Below are 27,169 nucleotides of genomic sequence, written 5' to 3'. Positions count from 1 at the left end.
AGTTTTATAAGTCTCAAATGAATCCTGAAGAATTTGTCCACAACACTGTATACTCAGTTTAACTACAGTGAAACCCTTAATAACGAATACATCGGAAGAATTTATCAAATGTCGTCTTGACAATTTTTCAATGAGTTTCATACTATATTTCGTAAATTTCAGTATTTGCGAAAATAAATAAATAGCCATGAATATGCGGGAACAGTTTTAAAGAGTTCCATATAATCATTTAATTAAAAAACTAAATATCTGCATCATTCCATTATCAGAAAGTGAAGAATACGACATTTGATAAATTCTTTCGATGTATTCGTTATAAAGGGTTTCACTGTACCTTGCATAGGCGGTCTGTCCCTTTAAAGTCCTCTTAAAGGAAGTGTTATAAGTAGTTTCAAGTAAAAACTGTCAAGACCTCAGAAAGAAATATTGGTATCAGTTTCATAGAAAAAATTTGGACACTTAAAAATTTGAGAATATTGCTTTATCCCTTAATAAAAGGTATCTCTGCAGGGTGTGACCAGCACGAACTATCACAGAGAAATTAAATACAATTCCGGAGATTATAAACAAGATGTTATAGATCCTCAAAGTTCTAACTTCTGACTTTCTTGAATTAATTACTAAGTAAAAAACTTTCATTTTCAACTGCGTAAAAAAGAATATATAATATTGTCTAAACCTTGGTTGGATGGAAAAATATGTGAGTAAGCTTAAAGTTTTGTTGATGCTTGACTATTTATGCTTGAGAACATGAATACACAATAGAGATGTATACTGAACAATATGTCAAGATGAAGTCTAGCACAGGTTCGTCCAGATAAATGTTCTTATTTAAGTGCTTTCAAGGTACGTGCCATTCCAGCACAAAATATTAAGAAAAACATGTTTGTATTAAAACCAATAATGGTCAGTTTTATCCTGCAGAATTTCCCTCGGACCTCGGTCAATTAAAATTTTTTGTTTGGAAGTTATCGGAAGTAATAGTCAAAGTCAAAGGGCGGATCAAGGGTCAGGTCAAGGGTCAGGTCAAGGGTCAGGTCAAGGTTCAGGTCAAGGTTCAGGTCAAGGGTCAGTTCAAGGGTCAGGTTAAGGGTCAGGTCAAGGGTCAGGTCAAGGGTCAGTTCAAGGGTCAGTTCAAAGGTCAGGTCAAGGGTCAGGTCAAGGGTCAGGTCAAGGGTCAGGTCAAGGTTTTAGGTCAAGGGTCAGGTCAAGGTTCAGGTAGGTTGAAGTCAGGACAAATAAGTTTAAATGCATGCGTATAAGAGCCACACTTTATCGCACCCGTCAGATAAAATATTTGATGGGAAATCCATAATTTATATTTTCATTAAAATTTTGTTTGAGATGACCTGAAAGGTTTTGATGAATATCTGATAAATCTTGTAGGTTTTAACCAGGATTGCTGCTAGTATCAGGGTAGGACCCAGAGCAGACATCAGCTGAAGCAAGTAGCAACTATATCAGGGATGGGGTTTTTATCTTTTTTTTCGGTTTAAGCCCAAAAAGTTTATATATATTTAGAGGGATGAGTGCGATTCGATCTGAATTTTTAGTCCTCGTAAAACACAACAGAATATAAATTTAGTTTGAGCTGTAAAAGTTTTTATAGATTTTCAAGATTGAAAGGATTTAATTTATGTTGTTTTCCCAGCTCCCCCCTTCCCTCACACCTCTTCATATAGAAAACAACAAGGAAACGTGATGAAAACACTGTCTCCCAGATAATCTCCGACATCGGAGTATAGAAGACAAATCTACAAAGAAATATTTACTGAACTGCTCCGACATCGGAATATAGATGACAAATCTACAAAAAGATATTCACTGAACTGTTCCAAAATCGGAGTAAAGAAGACAAATCTGCAAAGAGATCACAGATGAACTGTTCCAAAATCGGAGTATAGAAGACAAATCTACAAAGAGATCACAGATGAACTGTTCCAAAATCGGAGTTATAGAAGAAAAATCTACAAAGACAGAACCACAGAAATTTTCCGATGTCGCAGTAAATGAGCTACACAACATGTGATCAAGTTTCGCTACAGTCTTTGCCACAAACTCTAATTTTCTCATCCATACATCTTTGCAATCCCTTTAATATTTCAAACTATGAATTCTGTTACATTAAATAGTCTAAGTTTGAAATATCAAAGGTTTACAGCATCAGGTTTCAAAGATTTACGTATTAGAAAATTTGAGTTTGTGACAAAGACTCAAATTCTTTCTTTTAAGGGGTACGTGAATAGAAAACTCAGCCATTTTTATTAAAAAAGATACTTGATCTCTCCTGAAATCCAAACTTTAGAATAGTGGATATCGAGATCAATGCTTGATCTCATATTTTTTTTAATCTCAAGATTAATTTAATCATTAGTTTGTATCCTTGAAAGTGTTTTAAATTCAACCAATCAGAGTGTTAAAAACAGAATGCAAACAGCCAATCAGAAGCCGAGAAATTTTTTAATTTTGCGCGCGCACTCCATGAGAGAACTGTCATTGGTTGCAATCCAGGCGGGAAATCCAAAAGAGAGGATTAAGCATAGATTAATCAAAGGCGTCGACAGTGGATAAAGAGATTTAGAAATCAGGATTATGGGTAACCAAATAATCCGATGCAAGAGTTGTCAGCTCCGGATTTTTTTCGGACCGGCGAGGTTTGTTATTATGTCAGGAGTGTACTTCCATAAAACTTGATTTGCTTCGTTGGCAATGATTGGGATTATTCAGAATGGTCTAAAACTTCCAAAAAAGTGTGTTTCAGACTTCTAACAAAGCTTAAAGGAATTGAGTCTTTGTCACAAAATCTGCTTTTCTAAACCCTATATCTTTGGATTCCAATGTCGTAGACCATGCTTTCTGTTAGATCAAATAATATAAGTTTGAATTATCAAAGATTTACGACATTGGGTTCTCAAGAAATAAAAGATTATAAATTCAGAGTTTGTGGCAAAGACTCAATTCCTTTATCAGGGATCACACCTCGTATTTAAGAGATAACCCCTGGGACGATTAGAAGAGAATTATCCATTGAAGTAATCTTAACATTATCTCTTTGTACACACTTTATTCGCCAATACTCCAAGGATTTCAACCATTTTAATTAAAAAAATATTTGTGAGATGGAAGAATATTTCTTCAATAGAAAATGTGTTATAAATCAAATGATTTTAATCAAAAATGGATATTTATCAATGGAATTCAGAATAATTAATTTTTAATAATTCAATTCAATTGTATTCCGATGGTTTTTTATGTTTAAACTCCATGTATTCCTGGTTGGAGTAGCTTGAAGGATGAATACTCCAACTCCGTGAACTTGACAGAGCAAACCTCCACCAAGTAAGAAAGGAACATAATGATAACCTAAACATTAAGATCAGAACTCGGAGAGAAAAAATATTGTTCTGTGTTCTTCAGTTCAATCTACGTAAAATTAATGTTTTTCGTGTGATTTTAGATGGATGTAAATTTTGAAGCAGAAATTAGGGAAAGAAAAGAAAAATGAAACCCAACTTCGTAGCTATTTGAAAGACAGGAATCAGAAATACCTCTAAAGGCTTTACCACCAATTGTGGAGTATAAATGTAATCCAATGTTCAGGACTTAAATACATTCTTTAATATAAATCCTTCAAAGTACCAAGATTTCCTTGAGAAAAGTGCCAAATTCAATAATCATAAAAATTAATATTTTTAGAAAAGTAAATGTCAAAAAGTAAATTTGTGATGTAATCTAAGAATCATTGTTCAACATTGACTGGTAAATGTTTAAAAAAAGATTTTTGCAAGGATAAACTTTTGATTTCAGATTTACCACCAAGAATTCTGGTTACAAAAACAACTTTGGACCCTGTGATCTAAATCCTATTAAAATTCTTGAAGGTTAATCCCCCCTCCCCACCCCGCCGCTAAGCCAGCTACACTTAGATATCACTGGTCCTGAGTCTATAAGAGTATAGGATTTAAATGTTTAGATTTTTTTTGATTTTTAATTTTCACAAACGAAAACAGAAAATTGGCATAAATTATAGAATACAATTTAATTATGACGAACAGAAAATTCATAGAAATGCATTATAGAGAGTAAAGTGTGAAGTGTGTGCACAGAGCCCAAATCTTAAAACAGTGTATCGTAGTGGAACCCAGTATCGGATACCCAGTGCACAGAGCCCAAATCTTAAAACAGAGTATCGTAATGGAACCCAGTATCGGATACCCAGTGCACAGAGCCCAAATCTTAAAACAGAGTATTGTAATGGAACCCAGTATCGGAAATCCAGTGCACAGAGCCCAAATCTTAAAACAGAGTATCGTAATGGAACCCAGTATCGGAAATCCAGTGCACAGAGCCCAAATCTTAAAACAGAGTATCGTAATGGAACCCAGTATCGGAAATCCAGTTTCAAGAATGGGATCTGACAGTTTTGTAGATAATAATATTTTGTCTAAGAAATAATATTTTATATGGTTTCTTTGCATTCCCATTTTGTTTTCTGATTTCTTAAATTAAAATCTACGTAAATGCAGTGACCCCAAAATGGTTTCTCGAGAGTTTCGTTCGACGATACTCTCTTAAATTTCCTGGCTCTGTGCATTACTGTACAGTTGTACATATTTGTCTAATTTACCTGTATTTATTATAACCTCTTTATCCTTGTTTAGATAAACAGTTATCCATATACTCAGTATACCTATACTAGCCAGGATATTAAAGGATATACCAATCTAAATTAGTATACCTATACTAGCCAGGATATTAAAGGATATACCAATCTAAAAATATATAGATTGAACTGTATCCATATACCTAGTATACCTATACTAGCCAAGATATTAAAGGATATACCGATCTAAAAATATATAGATTAAACTGTATCCATATACCCAGTATACCTATACTAGCCAGGATATTAAAGGATATACCAATCTAAAAATATGTAGATTAAACTGTATCCACATACCCAGTATACCTATACTAGCCAGGATATTAAAGGATATACCAATCTAAAAATATATAGATTAAACTGTATCCATATACTTAGTATACCTATACTAGCCAGGATATTAAAGGATATACCAATCTAAATATATATAGATTAAACTGTATCCATATACTTAGTATATCTATACTAGCCAGGATATTAAAGGATACACCAATCTAAAAATATATATAGATTAAACTGTATCCATATACCTAGTATACCTATACTAGCCAGGATATTAAAGGATATACCAATCTAAAAATATATAGATTAAACTGTATCCATATACCTAGTATACCTATACTAGCCAGGATATTAAAGGATATACCGATCTAAATATATATAGATTAAACTGTATCCATAAACTTAGTATATCTATACTAGCCAGGATATTAAAGGAAATACCAATCTAAAAATATACAGATTAAACTGTATCCAATTGTAAACCAGGGACTGAATTTAATTAATTTGCTGGATCACTGAACTGTCTACAGCCGGTTCAAATTTGAATCACCGATTTAAATCCTATCTAAATCTTTAACTTTGAATCAGTGGTTCAAATTTAAACCGGCAGTAGGTAGTCTATCGATGTAGATCACATTCATTAAATTTGGTCGACTTTGAAGTGACACAACGCCTTAGGCTTTAATTTTACCGCTCTAACTCGCTTTTGCTTTTCTGTAGCCCTTCACATGTACATTTTAGCACTAAGAATTTGTGGTTAGCTTTGGTTTTTAAGAAGTAATTGGCAAAACTCTCAAACATTTTTGCTTGAGAGCGTGAGACCTTTGAATCACAGTGGGATATTAAAGGAGTAAATAAATTAGAGAATAAATGACATTTTCCATGATAAGATATCGAATATTGAAGCTGATAATGTATTTAGAATTTTCTGGAATATCTTCAATGATTTTATATTTGTAGTATTTAAATTCTATTCAGTTTAAATAGAGTTGTACTTAGTTTTCTGTATAAATACAACTTAAGTTTGAATCTGTATTACATGTAAAATATTATATTTAAAACGCTTTTTTTCATTTAAAAAAAAATATTTATTTAGATATATATTTTTAGATAATAATACTTTGAAACGTTTTGTTAATTTCCTACAGCGGTATTTTTATTAGTAATAAAATATATAACTAAAATACATAGTAGTTTCTATATAATATCTTACAGTGACTGGTAGATAGTTGATATTGTAGAGGGTTTCTATATGATATCTTACAGTGACTGGTAAATAGTTGATATTGTATAGGGTTTCTATATGATATCTTACAGTGACTGGTAAATAGTTGATATTGTATAGGGTTTCTATAGGTATGTCTTCACACACAGTCCTATTCCTCCCAGGCCAACTGCCTTTCTAAAAATATAGAGACTGTAAGTTTCAAAATTTCTCAATTTCAAAATTTCTAAACTCTAATTTTCTGGTCCCTATATCATTGCAACCAGCTGTGGAAGACTTCTGATATAAATTCTGCAAACCAGATCAATTATTTAGGAAATATTCCCACAACCTCTATTTTTGGAGGTTTTCAAATATTTTCTCCTTAAACACTTAATTTTGGATGTTCTTGTTATTTTTCATAAATAAATGATGACTTACTTTCTTAATTACTTAATAATGTTTCAAAGATATAAGGATTAGAAATTTAGAGATTGAAGGGAGAGGGTTAAGTTCCTTTAAACAATATAGGTTGAAAGAAATTGAGTCTTTGTCACACACATAAATTTTCAAATTCTAATATGTATACAACCTTATTGTGTAAACCGTTTATATTTCAAACTTAGATTATTTGATCTCACAGGATTCATATAGTTTGCAAACTAATGATTAGAACATCAGAGTTTGTGGCAAAGACTCAATTCCCTTGTTAAGAACGATAGAAGCCCGTGCAACAACAGCAGATAAGGTAAGTATCATTTATATACGTTTTTTATATTTTCTACGACTGCATATAAAAATGTTCTCCAACTCTACAATAGAGAGTCTTTCTGAGCTGGGAAATAGATTGAACAAAATTTTATCCGTTCTTGCGGAAGGAAAACCCCTGACAATGCTTGTTCAAAATTTTAAAAATTTTCCAAACCATGACTGATAAATTTCTTTTTAGTTCCAATTTTTTTCACAGTTGAGTTCAAATATAAAGAGATATCGGAAGAATTTTCAAAATGTCGTATTCTTATCCTTTTGATAATGGAATGCTGCAGATATTTAGAGGTTATAATTAAATGACTGTATGAAGCTATTTAAAACTGTACCCGCATATTCATGGCTATTTATTTATTTGTACAATTACTGAGATTTATGTACGTATAATTAAAAAATTATCAAGACGACATTTCATAAATTCTTTCGATTCTCAAAATCTCTGGGTTGAACTATATTTCTAATGATGTTTACCTCACAATATTTAATCTGTCCTTGTTGAAGAACAGCATTAGCTTGTAATTCTTGACAACTGTAACAACAATCATCGTAGGCGGTCAACTGCAGGGATAAATAGATTCAATAAAGGGATAGTTTATTTTAGTTTTACTCAAATAATTTTAAATTTCAATTGTGGTAATAAAATTAAGAAATATTTAGAAAAAATTCTAAAAAAAATTTTAGTATACGGCGTCTCGAAAGAATGCTTTGTACAATTAAAAAAATTCGTCGTAAACGTCGAGCCGTTAGATACAGGGTGTCCCACGAAACATGACAGTTGATTAATAGTTATGAATGTCGTCTTCCAAAAATTGTATTAGAAATTAAAGGCTTTTTGCAGTTTATTTCATTAAAAAATCTTTTGCCTTAATATATTTTACTTTGAAATCAATTTTACTATAATATGATTCCAATATAATATTTATATTTTTGTCTCTCTTATCAAACAACTTAAACTATTCACCAACTATGTTTCCTGGGACAGCCTGTATGATTTTTTTAAACTCGAATTAAATCACTGACGTTTATTGTGGTTTTGTATTTTACATATTCTAAACACATAAAGCCATTATTTCTTTTCAAATTATATGAAACGTCAACTGCATTTACATTTTACGGGTCAGATTACGCTGACAGTCCCTTTAAAAGGTTTGATTTTAAAATTTCAAAAGTGAGTTACCTCATCTGAAACCCTGTCATAAATCTGATAGGTTTCTCCAGTACATATTGGAGAACATAGGCTACTTCCAGTACCATCCTTTCTAAACTCAAGTACATAATATTAAAGTGTACTCTAGTACATATTGGAGAACAAAGGCTACTTTCAGTACCATCCTTTCTAAACTCAAGTACATAATATTAAAGTTTACTTCAGTACATATTGGAGAACAGAAGCTACTTCCAGTACCATCCATCCTTAACTCAAGTACATAATATTAAAGTTTACTCCAGTACATATTGGAGAACATAGGCTACTCCCAGTACCATTCATCCTTAACTCAAGTACATAATATTAAAGTATACTCCAGTACATATTGGAGAACATAGGCTACTTCCATTACCATCCTTCCTTAACTCAAGTACATAATATTAAAGTTTACTCCAGTACATATTGGAGAACATAGGCTACTTCCAGTACCATCCATCCTAAACTCAAGTACATAATATTAAAGTTTACTCCAGTACATATTAGTGAACATGAGGCTACTTCCAGTACCGTCCTTTCTAAACTCAAGTACATAATATTAAAGCTTACTTCAGTACATAATAGTGAAGATGAGGCGACTTCCAGTGCTATTTCTTTTCTAAACTCAAGCGCATTATATTAAAGTGTACTCTAGTACATTTTGGAGAACAGAGGCTTCCTTCAGTACCATCCTTTCTAAACTCAAGTACATAATATTAAAGGGTACTAGAGTACGTATTGGAGAACAAAGATAAGTTACCTCTAGAAATATTCTTTCTAAACTCAAGTACATAATATTAAAGTGTACTAGAGTACGTAATGGAGAACATAGGCTGCCTCTAGTAATATTCTTTCTAAACTGAAGTACATTATGTAAAAGTGTACTCCTGTACATATTGGAGAACAGAGGCTACCTCCAGGACCATCCTTGCTAAACTCAAGTACATAATATTAAAGTGTACTTGAGTACGTAATGGAGAACATAGGCAACCTCTAGTAATATTCTTTCTAAACTGAAGTACATTATATTAAAGTGTACTTCAGTGCGTATTGGAGAACATAGGCTTTCTCTAGGAATATTCTTTTTTAACTCAAGTACATAATATTAAACTTTAATCCAGTACATATATTGGAGAACAGAGACTACCTCCAGGACCATCCTAAACTCAAGCACTATTATTAAAGGTACATATTTGAGCTTCCTCCAAAACTATGTTTTCTAAAGTCGACCAGATATTATTAAATGTTTCTAAGGCGTGTATGAATTATTTTATGTAAAATAATTTCTTTAGTTTATAAAGTTTTGAAGCTTCAACTAAAAGGATTGAAGTTTTCTTTGTTTGATTCTATCAAAGCTAGACATTAGAATAAAAGATAGAGAACACTATATAGACCAAAATGTGTCAGAAGAACCCCGACCAAATCCGTAGTAAGTAAATTTATCTTGTAAAGCATATTGTGTACAGGACACTATGTGCTGTACTGTACATTCATTGTATTTACTACTAAAAACCAGAGGCTTACGAGAGCATTTGTGTAGAGGGGGCAATTAGAAAAAAATTCTGGGCCCCCCCCCTTGACAACATTTTGCCCCCCCCCTTAAACCCCTTTTTTTGAAAAAATATTGATACCTTTTTAACTATGTAAAGTATTCGATCATACCAGCGATTAAGGAATAGTTCTCCTTACCATATGATTATACATGCTTTGCAGACGGGTACTCCATTTAAATAAGACAACAACCTATTTTGAATATTTCATATACAAATGGAGTATCCGTCTGCAAAGCATATATAATCATACACACACTTCCATAGAACAAGTATTAATAAATTATTTGTGTAATTTTCTTAAGAGGACTCATCAGACACTTCCTCTTTATACTGTGGTGTAAGCGTCAAGGGATGGAAACGTTTCTTTAAAAATATCTTTATTTTCATGGGATCGATGCATATTGTATTATAAATAATGATATCAAAGATATTTACACTGAAGGCAGTATTGATTTAAGCTTATTTAATGAAACGTTTTAGTTAAGGGCAAAAGTGAGATTTTAAAGTATTTCTTATATGGGCACGCGTAGGGGGGACGGGGGCTCAGTCCCCCTCCTTCATACGGCCCTGTAATACACCTGTTCTTGAGTTAAACTACAAATAAACCTTTTCTGGAGTTAAACAACTAATAAACCTGTTCTGGAGTTAAAATATAATAAACCTAAAGTTGAACTACAAATAAACCTGTTCTGGAGTGAAACAACTGATAAACCTGTTCTGGAATTAAACTAGAAATAAACCTGTTCTGGAGTTAAACTAGAAATAAACCTGTTCTAGAGTTAAACTAGAAATAAACCTGTTCTGGAGTTAAACTACAAATAAACCTGTTCTGGAATTAAACTACAAATAAACCTGTTCTGGAATTAAACTACAAATAAGCCTGCTGGAGTTAAACTACAAATAAACGTGCTCTGGAGTTAAACTACAAATAAACCTGTTATAGAGTTAAACTTCAAATAACCCTGTTCTGGAGTTAAACTATAATAAACCTGTTCTAAAGTTAAACTACAAATAAACCTGTTCTTTAGTTAAACTACTAATAAACCTGTTCTAGAGGTAAACTACAAATAAACCTGTTCTTTAGTTAAACTACTAATGAAACCTGTTCTAGAGTTAAACTACAAATAAACCTGTTCTTTGGTTAACCCTATCCCCGCTGGGGTACTTGAAAACCAGGATACGCTGGGGGGGGTCAATTTGACCCCCCCTCTAAATCCCATGTTTTATGTCCAAATATGACAAATAATATCATCAGAAAGAAATAGAATCATTAGAAAGCTCTTGTGCTCTACTTTTAGAATCTGCAAAAAAATTTGCAAATTTGCAAAAATTGAATTTTTTATCGCAAAATCCAGTTTTATAGTAAAAATGTTTGCAAACAAAAATTTGTCCAAAAAATGAAAAATTATACATTTTTGAAAAGCCCTTGACCATGCCATTTCAAATATGCAAAAATTTTTGCAAAATTTTAAATAACCTGATTTTTAATCAAGAAAAACTAAAAATGTGGAAATTTCCTTTGACAGGTTGTTTGCAAAAAATTTGCAATTTTTTTTTCGCAAAATTTGTGCAATCCGTTTCCTTATGTCATAGGCTTTCCAAAAAGCTAAATTTTATCAAAATCTGACAAGTGAAAGTGGGTCAAAACAAAGATTTAGTTTGTTACAGGCAAAAGCAGTCATTCAGGCAGTGTGCCTGAGGACTCAGGCAGTTAGTATTAAAGCCCGGTTTTAGGCCTAAAGGGAGGGCTTTGGGTATGTAAGAAAAGTCAGAAAATTTCAACAGCCTCAGACCAATACTTTTTGAGTTATGTAAAAAAAACTACAGGGGGGGGTCAAATTGACCCCCCCCCCCAGCGGGAATAGGGTTAAACAACTAATAAACCTGTTCTGGCGTTAAACTACAAATAAACCTGTTCTTTAGTTCAACTACTAATAAACCTGTTCTGAAGTTAAACTACTAATAAACCTGATAAAGAAAGAATTAAACTATACTGATAATATATAATATACAAACAAATAATGATATTCTTGAGTTAAACTACTAATAAACCTGTTCTTGAGTTGGACTACAGGTTGAATGTTAAGTTTCCCAGTGTGGTCTCCCAGGTCCTCCCAGTTTCCAATTTTCTAAATATTTTCATTCCATTTTCCCAGGAGAGAAAGATTAAAGATAGAGATAAACAGTAGAAGATGTTATAGAAATAGGAGATACAGGGTTACCCATAAAATATCAGACTTCAGAGACGACTGTACGGAACTGTTACTGTCTGCTCTTGTATCGATGATTCTCTGCAACTGCAAACTGTTTAAATTTAGAAAGGGAGGATAGGATTTTTTCTCCGTTTTTCTGTTTTGATCGGAGAGAAACTTGAAATTCGCTAGAATCATCCTTTTTAACGCGTTGCTTTCTGACATCTTTAACAGACAACGTCAATCACTATTACTGGTCTAAAAGTTATTATTGTATTTCATAATACCTGGAATTTTCCCCTGAAGAATTGATAGATGGCATATTTAGCAGGACTATTCCCAATGCAGTCCAGATGTATCCTTCCTGTATCTAGAGATAAACCACAGGGTGGATAAAGTAGTATATACCAAAGACTTTGCTATATACAGGGCATTCCAAAAAACAAGGGAACCTTGATACGAGTTTAAGATTTCACTATAAGAAATGTCAAATTTTCATCTAACAATATTTGTTATTAGAATTACAAGACAGACAGAGAGCCTGTTCTAGCCGCGGCGCTCGGCCCCTAGTCTGCCCCAGCCGCAGCGCTAAGTCTATAAAGTGTCTTAACCCAGCCTTAACCTAAAATATATACAAATCGTTCTCTTCATGTATTTCAAGGCGGCAAGCGCACGTAACTTTCTTGGGCAACTGTTGATCGATGATAAATTTCGTTTAACAAAATTTGATGAATAATGCTTCTAAAATGAATTTGGCTTATGGTACTCCAACAAATTTTTTTAGACTTTTTAGAGTATATCTTTGATTTTTAAAAGTTTAAGAAAGAGTAACGACGACAAAGGGTGTTTCTAAACCAACTCGTACGTTTTTTTGAGTTTTTAAAATATGGTTTAACTTTTCTATATCAGGGTTCGATTGCATGGGTAGGAATTCGATTAAACAAAAGAATGTGTTTTTTGTAAAAAAAAAAATTTTTTTAAGTACGTTGTTTTTGTTAAACAAAATATTGATTTAGGAAGAATAAACTTGATACTTTTATGAAAATAATAATACAGAATAAATAATTTCTTATTTAAAAGGGAATTCTGATTTTCTAATCTCAATATCTCTGCGACTGACCTTGAGTTGTTTCCTCCCAGAGTTTGAGTTCACTGTTCACCCTCATTATATAATTTTTAAAGAAAAGATCCCCCTGGTAACTTCTATACAGGCAATCCCTAATTTAAAATAGGTTCATGTCAAATTCATGCATAATTATATTTATAATAAAACAAGACATTCATATATATATATTTCCTATAGCCGGCCAAACGGCTAGACCGAATGGGCTGAAACTTTTTGTGACACTCATGGGTGGCGGGGGGTGTTACATGCTTAAAAAAACGAAAACTATTTTTTCTCAACATTTTTTTTAATTTTCCACGGGCATCGTCAGGCCCTTCTGCTAGTATTTATTTTACGAAAAATCACATTTGTTATATACTTTAAAAACTTCAATTCACAAATATTATTATATAAACGATGAGAACATTGCTTAAAGGGAGTGTTCGCGAAAATGAAAGGGGGTATAGGCTTAATGCGATAAAAAAGCGCTTTTGATCGCTACTAATCTTACTTCTATCTGTTGCGTCTATAAGGAGAACAAATTGTTAAAGTCGTCTCATACCGAATAACTTAGCGCCCATACAAATTTAGAAAATTGCAACATACAACTTAGACCGTGAAAAACCAATTTAATTTCAAACAAATCATTCAGATATTACAACCTATAGTCATCGATTATCTTTCTCCACATTTGTATATAGTTTATATTTTATAATATTTTTTAATTAATTTGTTTTGAATTTGATTATTTCTCTTGTTGCTTGTGCAACTATCTAAGAATGCCGCGCACCACTCACATTTTTCGAAATCCGTTAAAACGTTTTCTAAAAAATAAAATTAATTAAAAATATAAACTATATACAAATGTGGCGAAAGATAATCGATGACTATAGGTTATAATATCTGAATGATTTGTTAGAAATTAAATTGATTTTTTATGGTCTAAGTTGTATGTTGCAATTCTCTCAATTTGTATGGGCGCTAAGTTATTCGGTATGAGACTTTTTAACAATTTTCTCCTTATAGACGCAACAGATAGAAGTAAAATTAGTGGCGATCAAAAGCGCTTTTTATCACATTAATCCTTTCATTTTTCGCGAAAACTCCCTTTAAACATAATTGTATCAATCTATTTAAGTTAAAAAACTGCTTAAAACGTATTGTTCATATAGATGGGCCGGGTGGGGGGAACCCCTACGGTACTTCTATAAATTTGGCTTGTCTGTCTGTTTGTTTGTATCCAATAAACGTCAAAACGGCTGAACCGATCGGGCCAAAATTTTTGTGGGACAACTAGGGACCCCAGGGAAGGTTTATGAATGATCAAAATTTCAAATATTTGTCTCCATCAAAATTCGATCTTCATATATAAATTTGGCTTGTCTGTCTGGGTGTCTGTTTGTTTGTTTGTCTGTCTGTTTGTTTGTATCCAATAAACGTCAAAACGGCTGAACCGATCGGGCCCAAATTTTTTGTGGGACATCACGTGACTACAGGGAAGGTTTATGAATGATAAAAAAAATGTGTTGTAAAGGTTTTTAATTTTGTAAAAAAAATTAAATTCTTAAAAATCCGCGAATATTTTTTAAAAAATCCGCAACATTTTTTTCTTCTTTGTTTTTAAATGTATACCAAAAGAACATGTACACCGTTTAAATAGAAGATGGGCGCGAAGCGCCCTAAAAGCCTTTGAAAGAAGGGCGCGAAGTGCCTTGAATTTCTAGTGCTTGTAAATTACACAATTTGTAATTTTCTAAAAAATAGTACTTGTCCAATTCGCAGGAGGAAAAGAATGATTCGATTGCTTCACTAAACAGTACTGCAGCATTCATCACATTTTCGATCTTTAATAAATTCATTAATTGATTTATGTAACAGCAAACAATCTTTTTTTATTTTTTATGATAAGGGATCGACCGTATGTGATGAATTGGAGAGTATGCTGAACTACTTACCGCCGGTTCAAATCTTAAATCACCAATTCAAATCCTCATAATTGCTATGTTTACATCGGTGATTCAAATTTGAACCGGAAGTAGGTGGTTTAGCGACCTAGCTCAATATCATTATCTTCGGTCCAAGATGGTGTATAGTGCAGGGGCGTATGAATATATTTTTCAGTGAGTCATGTCTCGATCAACAAATTTTTAAGAAAAATAAACTTTAAAGTCTCCACTTTTTTGATTTTTTAATTTCTTAATTTTTCTTTTTTAAGAGAAGAGTTTAATTGAAAAAACGGAGACAATCCCTTTATTGGATCTGAAAACATACCTTTGTATCAATAGCAAACTGTTCATCTACTTGCGCCAGATCACAGTCCGCTGATTCATAGAGATTATATTACTTTAATTAATCAGATTATATAGACGCTGGCGCTACTGGGACATTTGTAGGGGAGGGCGATCAATTCTTTTGTAAATTATATATTACAAGGCGCGCCATCACCCTTAACGAAAAAATCAAGAATGCCATCTTACTAAATTTCCGGGGGTTTTTTCATATCTTTTTCACTAATTGTTTCCCCATAAATTTTCGTTTTAAGAGTTTCTATAACGTGAGGTGTCCATTGCCCAATCAATTAATTTGTTACAAAATGGGGCACTGTGAAGTCCAGAGGCGTATTCACGGGGGGGAGGGCTATTGGGGCTCAGCCCCCCCCCAGGACCAGTGAAACCTATTGATTTCAGGGGGTTTTCATGCCCCAACGGGTGCTGAGCACCTCCCTGGAGAGAAAACAAAATTAAGCTCCCCCCTGGACAAATTCCTGAATACGCCCCTGCTGTGGACCCAGTAGGTATGAAAGCGTTTTTATCAAAATAAATATCTATATGTATTGTATATAGATATAAATTGGCTACATTATTGCCTAAATTAACCATAATATGTCTTATCAAAATCAAAAATAAATACAATGGTTTTGTCAAGTAGCTTATTTGCACCATTCATTAAACATCACAGAAATATCAGAGGCGTTTGTCGAAGAATAGAATGCCAAATATTAGAGTTGTGTGTTGAAGAAAAGATCACAAATATCAGAGGTGTGTGTCGAAGAAAAGAGTGCTTAATATCAGAGGTGTGTGTCGAAGAAAAGAGTGCCAAATATCAGATGTGTGTGTCGAAGAAAAGATGCCAAATATTAGAGTTGTGTGTTGAAGAAAATAATGTTAAATAGCACAGGTATGTGTCGAAGTAAAGAGTGCTAAATTTCAGAGGTGTGTGTCGAAGAAAAGAGTGCCAAATATCAAAGGTGGGTGTCGAAGAAAAGAGGGCCAAATATCAGAGGTGTGTGTCGAAGAAAAGAATGCCAAATATCAGAGGTGTGTGTCGAAGAAAAGAATGCCAAATATCAGAGGTGTGTGTTAAAGAAAAGAATGCCAAATATCAGAGGTGTGTGTCGAAGAAAAGAATGCCAAATATCAGAGGTGTGTGTCAAAGAAAAGAATGCCAAATATCAGAGGTGTGTGTCGAAGAAAAGAATGCCAAATATCAGAGGTGTGTGTCGAAGAAAAGAGTGCCAAATATCAAAGGTGTGTGTCGAAGAAAAGAGTGCCAAATATCAGAGGTGTGTGTCGAAGAAAAGAGTGCCAAATATCAGAGGTGTGTGTCGAAGAAATGCCAAATATCAGAGGTGTGTGTCGAAGAAAAGAGTGCCAAATATCAAAGGTGGGTGTCAAAAGAAAAGAGTGCCAAATATCAAAGGTGTGTGTGGAAGAATGCCTTAAAAACCTGTGGACCAGGGTCACGTCAATTTGAACTCGAACCGGACCAACCCTTTGTACCGGCCTTTGTGACTCGTGGCTTGTACCGACCCGACCCTATCCTATTTCGGCTCGGTTTCAACTTTGATGGCAGGCCAGAATTTTTGCGTTAACCGGCCTATCGGCTATCATTGGCCTATTTGACATACCCCACTAGCTTAGCATCGTGTGTGGAGGGGGGGGGGGGGTATATCGTACATCCATGATTTTTCTCAGACTTTAGTTGATAATAAAATCAATAGGGCATGGTGGCCGCATGTGGGTTTCTTCCAATATCCCAGCAATTTAACGGGAATGGTTGTAGATGGTCATAAAGATATTAAAAGAATTGAGAATTGTGCCCGGAATTGGTAGCGGCAAATATCTAGATGTTTTCTATGTCTTTTATTAAAAAACAGTCTTTTGCAGTTGAATAACAAGAGTTTTAGTTTTATAAAGTTAAACACAAAAGATATACCTAGATCAAGGTACTAATGCAAGGAAAGTTATTTCACAGGTGTACGCATTTTTTGTACTGCAGTGTACTGTATTTGGGCGGAAAAGTAAACACAAGACGGATGTCACAACCTCACATGGAAGCCATTTTCACAAAAATAATCTATGAAACATTCTGGTCTATAGGCTTTTATAAGGCTTTTACCCTCCTCGGATACTAAACGAACACTGATGCATATTTTCTTTTTTACAAAGCCCGCCCAGAGAGAACTGGTTTTAATATGTACACAGAGTATACGCGACCGCAATTAACTTTCCTTGCATTTGTGCCTTGAACTAGATCATCTATATTTGTAGTACTAGTACTTAAAGATTTTAAACGCGAGTTATTGGTTTTTCATTTAGTGCTTTAAGCAAGAGTTGTTCGTAGCTCTTTTGGAGTTTATAAACAAGAGTTATTGGGAGTTCGTTCTGAGTTTGTAAATGAAAGTTATTGGTACCTCGTCTAGAGTTTTAAATGTGAGTTATTGGTAGATTTTTTAATAATTTATTAACCGATTGAAGTCGTAGATATTCTTGAGTTTATTCCTAAGAACGTAAGAACTCTTCTAAAATTTTTTTTAAATGGTTATGGGAGTTCTTTCAGAGTTTAATAGCGGGAATTATTTCTTAAAATTATTTTCGCGGATTTGAAATAAAATGAAAATATCCATTGCTTAAAAAACTATAAATCCGCGAAAACATATCAAAGATGAAAGTATCATAAAACTTTTAATTATCAAATTATTTCTCTCCTAAGTTTGCTGAAGTACTGCAGCAAGAAACGGATTTCCAAATCTTTCTGAAAATATTTCTCAACTTTCAGTGATTGTTCTTAATTACATTTCATGTTATTGTTTTTCAGATTGCAAATGGTAATTCTTTTCACTGCCTTGCTGGATTTTTTTCTGCTGCATTCGCTAAATTCCCCATTTTTTAGTTTTCTGCGAATCATGTTATTTTAGTAAAATTCTAGGTAAAGCTTTTCAGTTTTCGTGGTCTTAAATTTAAACATGTAGAATTTAGAATTAATGAACTAAATGAATTGAGTTGTTGCCACAAACTCAAATCTTCTGATCCCAATATCTTTGCAACCTGATGGCGTAAACCTTTGTTATTCCAAACTTAAACTATTTGAACTAACATAATTCATACTTTGAAATAAATAATATCCTACGACATTGGATTGTACAGATAAAGGGATTAGAAAAATCAGAGTTTGTGGCAAAAATCCCATTGTAGAAATTATTAATTTATTACAATTTAATCAAATATTATAATTATTTGATCTATGGTCTAGTGATTTTGTAATTAAAAATTAAACTAATTAATATTTTTGTAAAATGAGAAAATTTCATTAAAACCTAAAATTAACGAAAGGGACTATAGTTGTAATTTTAATTGACTTATTCACAACGGCACACTTTCAGAAAAAAAAACATGGATATCTAATTCATACAGAAAAACTTTTATGGGACTCGTTTTGAATGTTATATTATTTCACATTATGTCACTTGAAATTAAATTTACACTCCCTTTAATTTTACCTCAACCAAGGATTACTGTTGTTCTGTGGAGTCTCAAGAATACTAAAATATAATTAAGTTTATGCAACAAATTCAAGTTTTCTTATCCCTATATCTTTGTAAACCTTTGATATTTCAAACTTAGATATAGATTATTTGATCTTACAGAATTCATAGTTTAGAATATCTAAAGTCTACTACATTGGGATGCAAAGATATAGGGATTAAAAAATCTGAGTTTGTGAAAATAAACTAAGGTATATAACTTTTTAATTGTTAATCCATTCAATTTAAAATTCGGATCTTATGAAGTTTACTAGGTTAATTTACTTATAATTTACGTATGGATGGTTTAAGAAAGTATTCCATGAAAGCTTTGTATGTTTATCAAACAAACAAAAAATTTCCCTCGGGTAGTGTAGAAGGAGAGGATAGCAAATATACGGATCAGCGTTTATACGGCGTAAGTACTAATTTCAACTATCACTTGAAATTACAGTTACAGTCCCTTAAATGTAGATCAGCGCTATCGCACACAAAAGTTCCGACCCCTGAGTCCTAATTTAATGAATTTGAGCTGCGTCTCAAATCCCCCAAAAACCGGTTTCAATTGAGAGCCGGCTTAAATATTTAAAAACATTTAATACGATTTTAAGTGGAACCAACTATGTTAGAGCCGCGGCTCAAATTCTTTAAATTCGACCTCTGGTTTAATAATGGGAAGAATTAAAATCATTTTTAATTTAAAGTCCCCCCCCCCTCTTTCTTTCACGATTATAAAATATTCATTTCCCTAAAGAGAATAAATAAATATTAAGTTCAATTTATTCTGAAAAATTCTCTTTGAATTTAACCTTGAAACTAGATTTTTTAGATGGTTTCGAATAGATTCTTCAGCCATCTTAGAGTTTTCAGGGACTATGGTGATGGAACCCTAAAATAAACATTGATGGAAAAAATTTTCTTAAAATTTTGTTTCGACAAACGAAACTGAATTTTTGCTCAAAACTTTTTTTTAATTCATATTTCTTTGCAACCCGATGCTGCATACCTTAAGTGTTTTAAATTAAAAATTCTGTTGGATCAAATATTTAATATATTAAAGGTTTACACCATCAGGTTGTAAATATATAACAATTAGAAAAGTTGAGTATGTAGTGAAGACTCGATTCCTGTCATAGACAGGGGAAATATTTGTCTGATGTTACAATTACCGCGTATACAATAACCTATTCTGAATATTTCTTATACAAATGGAGTACCCGTCTGCAAAGCATGTATAATCCTATGGTAGGACGAACCGTGTCAGTTATATCTCCCTTCTATTCCTTACTCCCTGGTCATAGACGTTAAAACAGGACTGATTATAAAATTATTAATTATGCAGGTTCCATCAATCAGAGAAGCCCCAATAAATCTGGACTGAAGAACCGATGACAGATCGCAAAAGTACAAATCAGCTGTTTTGTACAGATCTAACCTTAAAATTTCTTTAAATTAGAATTGCATTGTTTTTGTATCATTAAATTAGAAACTTTAATTATGCTCAAGCATTTAATTCGTTTGTACCTCTAAAAAATCAGATACATTGTATACTCCTAGATCGTCAGATATATCCCAGGTATCTGTAGCGATCATCTGCAATCTTCTTGGTTGTGATCCACTCCTCTTCAGATCTTGCAGCACACGGAGAAAATCTCTTAACATTTTGTGAATTATTTGTACGATCTCACTCTTCAAAGGACGACCTTTTGTTTGGAAACCAGCGCTCAGCGTAAGCGATTAAACTTAGGTAAGAGGGTTAAAGGGAATGTAAGCGTAATTTCAAGTGATCCACCATGCAAAGGTAAACATGTCCAATTCACAACATTAATCTTTGAAAGCTTTGACTGATCAAGTATGAATTTAATATCAATGTTTATAATTTTGAAAACGGATTATTTTTAAGCGTGGTTTCTCTACAAAATTGACTTGCGCATATATTTTTACTGAAGGAAAACAAAGGAATAATCAGAATTAAACACTTTTAACCTAGAAAATGACAATATCTTCCACATTATTGATATAAAAAGGTTTGAAGAGCACCGTTGAAAACCTGAAATTACGCCTAGTCCCTTTAATGCCTTCTATCGGTCTCTATCAGGAAGAAATGAAGAAGTGACCAAAGTCCTCGAATACAAAATTTTGCTCCCAAAATTATCAAGAAATATTTTCTAGCTATTCTTTAATACTCATGGATAAAACTTATTGGGTTGCTTCGGTACAAGGCACCGATTCCACTGATACTTCATCGTAAAGTAGAGAACAGCTAATCTTAATATTTTAAATTTTAAACTGTTTGAATTTGTGTTTTTTTTTTCTTTGTTAAAAACTTACATCTTGGATTCAGCTTTGATTGCAACAACAAATGCATCAACTTTGGACTGATATAAACTTTCTAAACTTATCTGCTGGATAGATGAATAAAAACTTTAATTTTGCGGGAAAACTTTTGCAATAATACCACCTACACTCCTTGCAAACAATTCATTATTCTATTAAAGTTTTAGGTTTTCTTTGATTGTGTTTCGTGTAGAATGAATGGGCCAATATAGCAGTGCAGAGGCTCAGGTTGGTTTCATGTAGCAGGATTAAATATGCTCAAGCTAAAAATAAAATTTAGACCAAACAAACATTTTATGGTGTGATCACAACAAATATACGAATAACTTTGTGCAGGCTTTCCTTGGTCTCTTAAAAAAACAGGTGGCCCCAAATAAAGTTAATAAATCAAATTTTTAGTTTGTTAAAATGTCTACCAAAAGTACTGTTTTAAAAGAGTTAATCTTTTTCACATTAACCCTGGGATAAAAAATAATCTGAACACTCTCCTAAATTTTACAAATAACGAGAAGTATTTAAACTACAAGGGCTAGGGAGTTAGGAACACTAGAGTCTGAGTCGATTAATAAATGTCTTTTCAATGTGCATTGTGCACAAATATAACCAGAAAAACCCGCAAAATAAACTTGAATCCCCTTGGTGATGGAAATTAATCCCTGTTATTTATGCTCAACCGGGTATAGACTTAATTAAACAGGAGTATACCTTTTCTCTTTCATTCTTTGTGACTACTCTATTTAAGCTTAGGTGTGAAGAATAAATAAGATTTAAAAGTTTCCTTGTTAATATGATTCACAAGTGCTTCAAACTCAGTTGATAGATTGGGATCCGAGCTAATGGACGGTCGACTACCATCAGATATATGGGGTCGACCATCATCTGATATAGGGGGTCGACCACCATCAGATATAGGGGGTAAATCATCTCCTGATATAGGGGGTAGACCATCATCTGACAAAGAGGGTTCACTACCATCAAATACAGGGGTTTGACTTTCATCAAGGGAGGATCTTTTTACTCTGCTGAGAGACTTGACTGAGCAGGCGCACTGGTTTGAAAACCCAGAAAGAACTGGAAACCTGAATAAGGAAGAACAAGTTTTCTATAAATATATGTTTTCAAAATTTCGTGACCAATGCAATGAACTAAATTTTTCTTGCCTGACTATATCGCAGATAGAGAAGTTTTCTGTGTTTCCATTGTATTCAATCTCCTTCTCCAACGAGGCAGCTAAACTATCACTATTACTATCCTTCACAGTTCCGATGACCTAGCAGTAGCAACAATATTATATTTTTATTCATGTTTCCATCTCAGGGGACTGTCGACACATTATCAAGTGACCGTCAATTTATGTTACATGACCGATTTACAACGGTACCCTATTGCCCATTATCTGATAAATAGTAAAATGTATATCTTTAAAATTCCATCCTTTCCTCTGGTACATAAACCCACGAGTTACTTTTACAGAGAATTGTAGTTGAACAAAATATTCAAGGAAAACTCCATTAATTTTCCTCAGACGAAGGTTCTAAGGTTTCTGTAATAAATGGAACCTGCCAATCTTTAACTGTGAGATCACTTGAAACAACGTTTTCAGTTTCTCTAAGAAGATAAATAAGAAATGTCAAACGTCCATGTATTGGACCAGATTAAATCCAATCAAATTGAGAAATGTCTATGTTTGGACCAGATTAAATCCAATCAAATTAAGAAATGTCTATGTTAGGACCAGATTAAATCCAATCAAATTAAGAAATGTCTATGTTTGGACCAGATTAAATCTAATCAAATTAAGAAGTGTCCATGTTTGGACCAGATTAAATCCAATCAAATTAAGAAATGTCCATGTTTGGACCAGATTAAATCCAATCAAATTAAAAAATGTCTATATTTGGACCAGATTAAATCCAATCAAATTAAAAAATGTCTATGTTTGGACCAGATTTAATACAATAAAATTAAGAAATGTCTATGTTTGAACCAGATTTAATCCAATCAAATTATGAAATGTCTATGTTTGGACCAGATTAAATCCAATCAAATTATGAAATGTCTATGTTTGGACCAGATTAAATCCAATCAAATTATGAATTGTCCATGTTTGAACCAGATTAAATCCAACCAAATTATGAAATGTCTATGTTTGAACCAGATTAAATCCAATCAAATTATGAAATGTCCATGTTTGAACCAGATTTAATCCAATCAAATTATGAAATGTCTATGTTTGGACCAGATTAAATCCAATCGATCAAATTATGAATTGTCCATGTTTGAACCAGATTAAATCCAATCAAATTATGAAATGTCTATGTTTGGACCAGATTAAATCCAATCAAATTATGAATTGTCCATGTTTGAACCAGATTTAATCCAATCAAATTATGAAATGTCCATGTTTGAACCAGATTAAATCCAATCAAATTATGAAATGTCTATGTTTGGACCAGATTAAATCCAATCAAATTATGAATTGTCCATGTTTGAACCAGATTAAATCCAACCAAATTATGAAATGTCTATGTTTGAACTAGATTTAATCCAATCAAATTATGAAATGTCCATGTTTGAACCAGATTAAATCCAATCAAATTAAGAAATGTCTATGTTTGGACCAGATTAAATCCAATCAAATATGGAAATGTCAATATTTGGACCAGATTAAATCCAATCAAATTAAGAAGTGTCCATGTTTGGACCAGATTAAATCCAGTCAAATCATAATGCGGGGATTTTCTAACTGCTTCCAAGTTTTAGATTGGAGTTTAATAAACATTGGATTTACAGCCTGGACCTTTTCTATTGCTATTATTTTTTAACTCAGTTTCGACCTGATTTGAGCCAAAAATACAAATTTTAAATCTCTATTTCTTTGCAACCAGATAATGTAACCTTTGAATTTTAAAACTTAGATTATTTGAATTAACAGAAATCATAGTTTGAAATATATAAGATCAACAACATTGGGTTGAAACGATAAAGGGGTTATAACATCAGAGTTTGTTGCAAGAACTCAGTTCCTTTGATCCGGATACCGAAGCTAGGGTTTTAATGCCTTAATGTGACTGATATTGATGTTTACACCTTAAATGATGCTAGATCAAAGTGTTGAATAATATCATAGATTGCTCGAGCTTGAATCTCATCAGACCAGACTGTTCGAGCAAACATTAAAATTGAAAAATTGAAAATTGAAAAATTGAAAATTGAAAAATTGGAAAATTGAAAATTGAAAAATTGAAAATTGAAAAATTAAAAATTGAAAAATTCGAATTACCGTTGCTAAAGGCTGGGTGACACTGCTATATGAAGCTCCTACGACTCCAATAATAACATTGTCTTCACCTTTTCATTTTCCAAAAATTATATAATTTTAATAAACATCGGAATAAAGCCAATAAAGTTAGTTTTTGTTAATAAATAAATAAAATCCTTCGTTAAATAAAATCCTTCGTTAAATAAAATCCTTCGTTCGACTGATCCATAAAATGCATATGACCATTAACGTTTTTGTTTCATTCGCTAGTTTTAAAAAAAACTAAAGTTTTCATCTATTCCCCACGGTTTTACTCGTTTCATTCACGAGAATTTTTGTTTGTTTTGAAATATTCCGTTCGTTGCCCATCTCTAGGGAACAGTCCCTTTAAAATATTGGTTACCTGAGGCTTCTACTTTAGTTTTAGCGTCTAGAATAGCCCTGTTTTAAACAATAAAAATAATTGTCTACAGTTGAGGATTTAACATTCAGTATATATATTTCTCCCATTCAGATTCAAGAATAGGAAACGGATTTATTTTAAATAGAATTCCTAATATTTAAAATATTCCCAGACCCTCGACATAAGCCCAGAGATTTAAACTATTCTATTCTTATGAGTTTTTATGTTTTATTGTTAGAAAATGTATTTATGAGAAATTAGCATGAAATTAATAAAAATTTCTCGGAGTGAGTCTTTGCACATACTCAAATTTTCTAATCTCCATTTATTTGAAATATTACGTTGTAAACCTTTGATATTTTCAAATTAGATTATTTAATATAACAAAATTCATGGTTTGAAATTTCTAAGACCTACGACAATGGGTTAAAAAGATTAGAATGGATTAGAAAATTAGTTTTTGTGACAAAACTCTTCTCTTTATTTATTATAATTATTATAAGTTCCCGTGCTGCATGTGGAGTTAAGACTGTTTATTTATAAGTTGTATCTTCCGTTGAAAAGTTGTGACATGAGGTTAAATATATAAAAGGTTTAAAGTTTATGTTTATTGCTGTCTCCTAACAGTATGCTCTGCCAGATTGTCAGAGCAAGTATCATAAATATACGTTTCAAGGAACACTCGCCTATCCTCTAAACTAAACAAAATATAATATTTTCTTTTATGTTTTTTAAGAAACTTTCTATTTAAAAAAGGGACATTCCTGATTCACAAAGGAACCCTTCAAACCTTTGACTGATCATCGAGGACAGTTATCTTCGTTTGTTGGTCTCTTAAATGTTAAATGACGCGACTGAAGATACACTTGTTTCCCGAATATTCAGAATATTCTGTTTTCAAAAATTCGAATGTGAATATTTATGTTCTATACCATCTAAAAAGTTAATAGTAATTTTCGTAAATATTAAACGCTCTTGCAACGTTCAACAATAACAAGCGTGTCTATAAATAATAAGGAAAAGTCTGTCAACGAGGTTTTCAAAAATTCAAATGTGAATCATCATTGATCAGTTAAAGATTGTAAATCTGTGAAGCCCCTCTTGAAATAACAGTCCCTCAATAAAGGAAATAAAATAAAATTAAATTATAACATCCATGGTAACAATAATCAAGGTCACTGAATGCAGAATGTATTGGAAGATATAGATGCTACATTACTATTTGGCATATTGAGTTTAAAAACTCTAATGCTTGGCTTCAAATAAGTTATATTTAAATCAATAGATTAATGTATATAAAGCATGAAAAACCTGTTTATTTTGTTGACTGCCCAAACGAACGCCTCCATGCGCTGAAATCCATTGTAGTTCTTAACACAAACCAGCTGATCGCAGGCAGGTCCGTGGGAAACCGGAAATAGCGCAATAAGAGTAACGCGTGGGCGTGGATCCCTATCCGGTCGAATAGAACTGAAAAAAATGTACACTTTGTCTTTTTCAAAACTCAATTTTACAATCCCTATATCATTGAAACCTATTTGTGAAAACCTTTGATATTTCAAACTTAGATTATTTGATCTAACAGAATTCATAGTTTGAAATATCTAAGGCCTGTGTCATTGGGTTGCAAACATATAGGGATTAGAAAATCAGAGATTGTGTCAAAGACTCAATTCCTTTACTTTTAACGATTCTGCTAATTGTAATTCAATTATGAAAATTTTACAAAGCTTCTAATTGAGTAATAACTTAGTATTTAAGGTTTTTTTTGATCAATTAATTAATCCCTGAATAGATTTTTCTTTGTAGCCTTAATTATGCCCTCAGAGATCTGTCAGATTACAATGCCTGCTTTACAACGGTACCCTTGAAAACCTTTATCCAATAATATTGAAGATAACGTCGTTTTCCTAGGCTTAACAGTTTTTAATTCTAATAATTCCTGCTTTCCTGCAGTAGAAGAGAGCAGGTCAATTTTGTAGAGAAACCACAATTTTAAAAAACTGTTTTCAAAATTAGAAACATTTAAATCCAATTCACAGTTGACCACAAAAAGCTTTGAAGGGTACTGTTGTGAATCAGACCAGTATAAAATTAGAAGAGAGTAATTAAAACAGGAAAATGTTCGGCCGGCGTTATTACCACAAACCCCTCCTTTTTTCCAATACTTCCGTGAATACTGAAAATTCAATTATCATTTAGTATAATTTTACTTTATTTAGTTCCGATTCATGTCATTTTAATTAATTGTCAAAATTAGTTTTGGAAAAGAATTCTGTTTTATTCCAATCAACATTTCATGTTTGAACTGCATTCCATATTTTTATTTAATCTAATTTATTAAACCTCATTGAATGCTACAGTTTGCATATGTTGGGATTAATTTTCATTTTTAAATGCAATGTATTACATAA

At 32.5% G+C, this 27,169-nt stretch overlaps 1 protein-coding gene across 1 annotated transcript in view; it reads right to left on the bottom strand.

Moving 5' to 3' along the window:
• LOC111694972 (metabotropic glutamate receptor 1) overlaps positions 1–24,267 on the bottom strand; it is a 39,557-nt gene extending 15,290 nt beyond the window's left edge. Inside the window, exons 1-19 of the mRNA XM_023464073.1 lie at positions 24,181–24,267; positions 22,251–22,360; positions 21,869–22,169; positions 21,085–21,131; positions 20,278–20,407; positions 19,563–19,642; positions 18,730–18,771; positions 17,938–17,984; positions 15,222–15,271; positions 14,718–14,794; positions 12,966–13,063; positions 12,133–12,215; positions 11,706–11,782; positions 8,095–8,176; positions 7,389–7,475; positions 6,261–6,347; positions 4,628–4,724; positions 3,273–3,363; positions 1,350–1,455 (exon numbers count right to left, since the gene is read on the bottom strand). Of these exons, the coding sequence (XP_023319841.1) occupies positions 1,350–1,455; positions 3,273–3,363; positions 4,628–4,724; positions 6,261–6,347; positions 7,389–7,475; positions 8,095–8,176; positions 11,706–11,782; positions 12,133–12,215; positions 12,966–13,063; positions 14,718–14,794; positions 15,222–15,271; positions 17,938–17,984; positions 18,730–18,771; positions 19,563–19,642; positions 20,278–20,407; positions 21,085–21,131; positions 21,869–22,169; positions 22,251–22,360; positions 24,181–24,267 (1,779 nt within the window). The remainder of the gene's footprint in view (positions 1–1,349; positions 1,456–3,272; positions 3,364–4,627; positions 4,725–6,260; positions 6,348–7,388; positions 7,476–8,094; positions 8,177–11,705; positions 11,783–12,132; positions 12,216–12,965; positions 13,064–14,717; positions 14,795–15,221; positions 15,272–17,937; positions 17,985–18,729; positions 18,772–19,562; positions 19,643–20,277; positions 20,408–21,084; positions 21,132–21,868; positions 22,170–22,250; positions 22,361–24,180) is intronic.
• Positions 24,268–27,169: the final 2,902 nt, after the last annotated feature.

This window comes from Eurytemora carolleeae, unplaced genomic scaffold (genome assembly GCF_000591075.1).
Source record: "Eurytemora carolleeae unplaced genomic scaffold, Eaff_2.0 scaffold66, whole genome shotgun sequence".
Classification (NCBI taxonomy): domain Eukaryota; kingdom Metazoa; phylum Arthropoda; class Copepoda; order Calanoida; family Temoridae; genus Eurytemora; species Eurytemora carolleeae.
The sequence above is the reverse complement of the archived record's forward strand: the minus strand, read 5'-3'. Positions and strand labels throughout refer to the sequence as shown.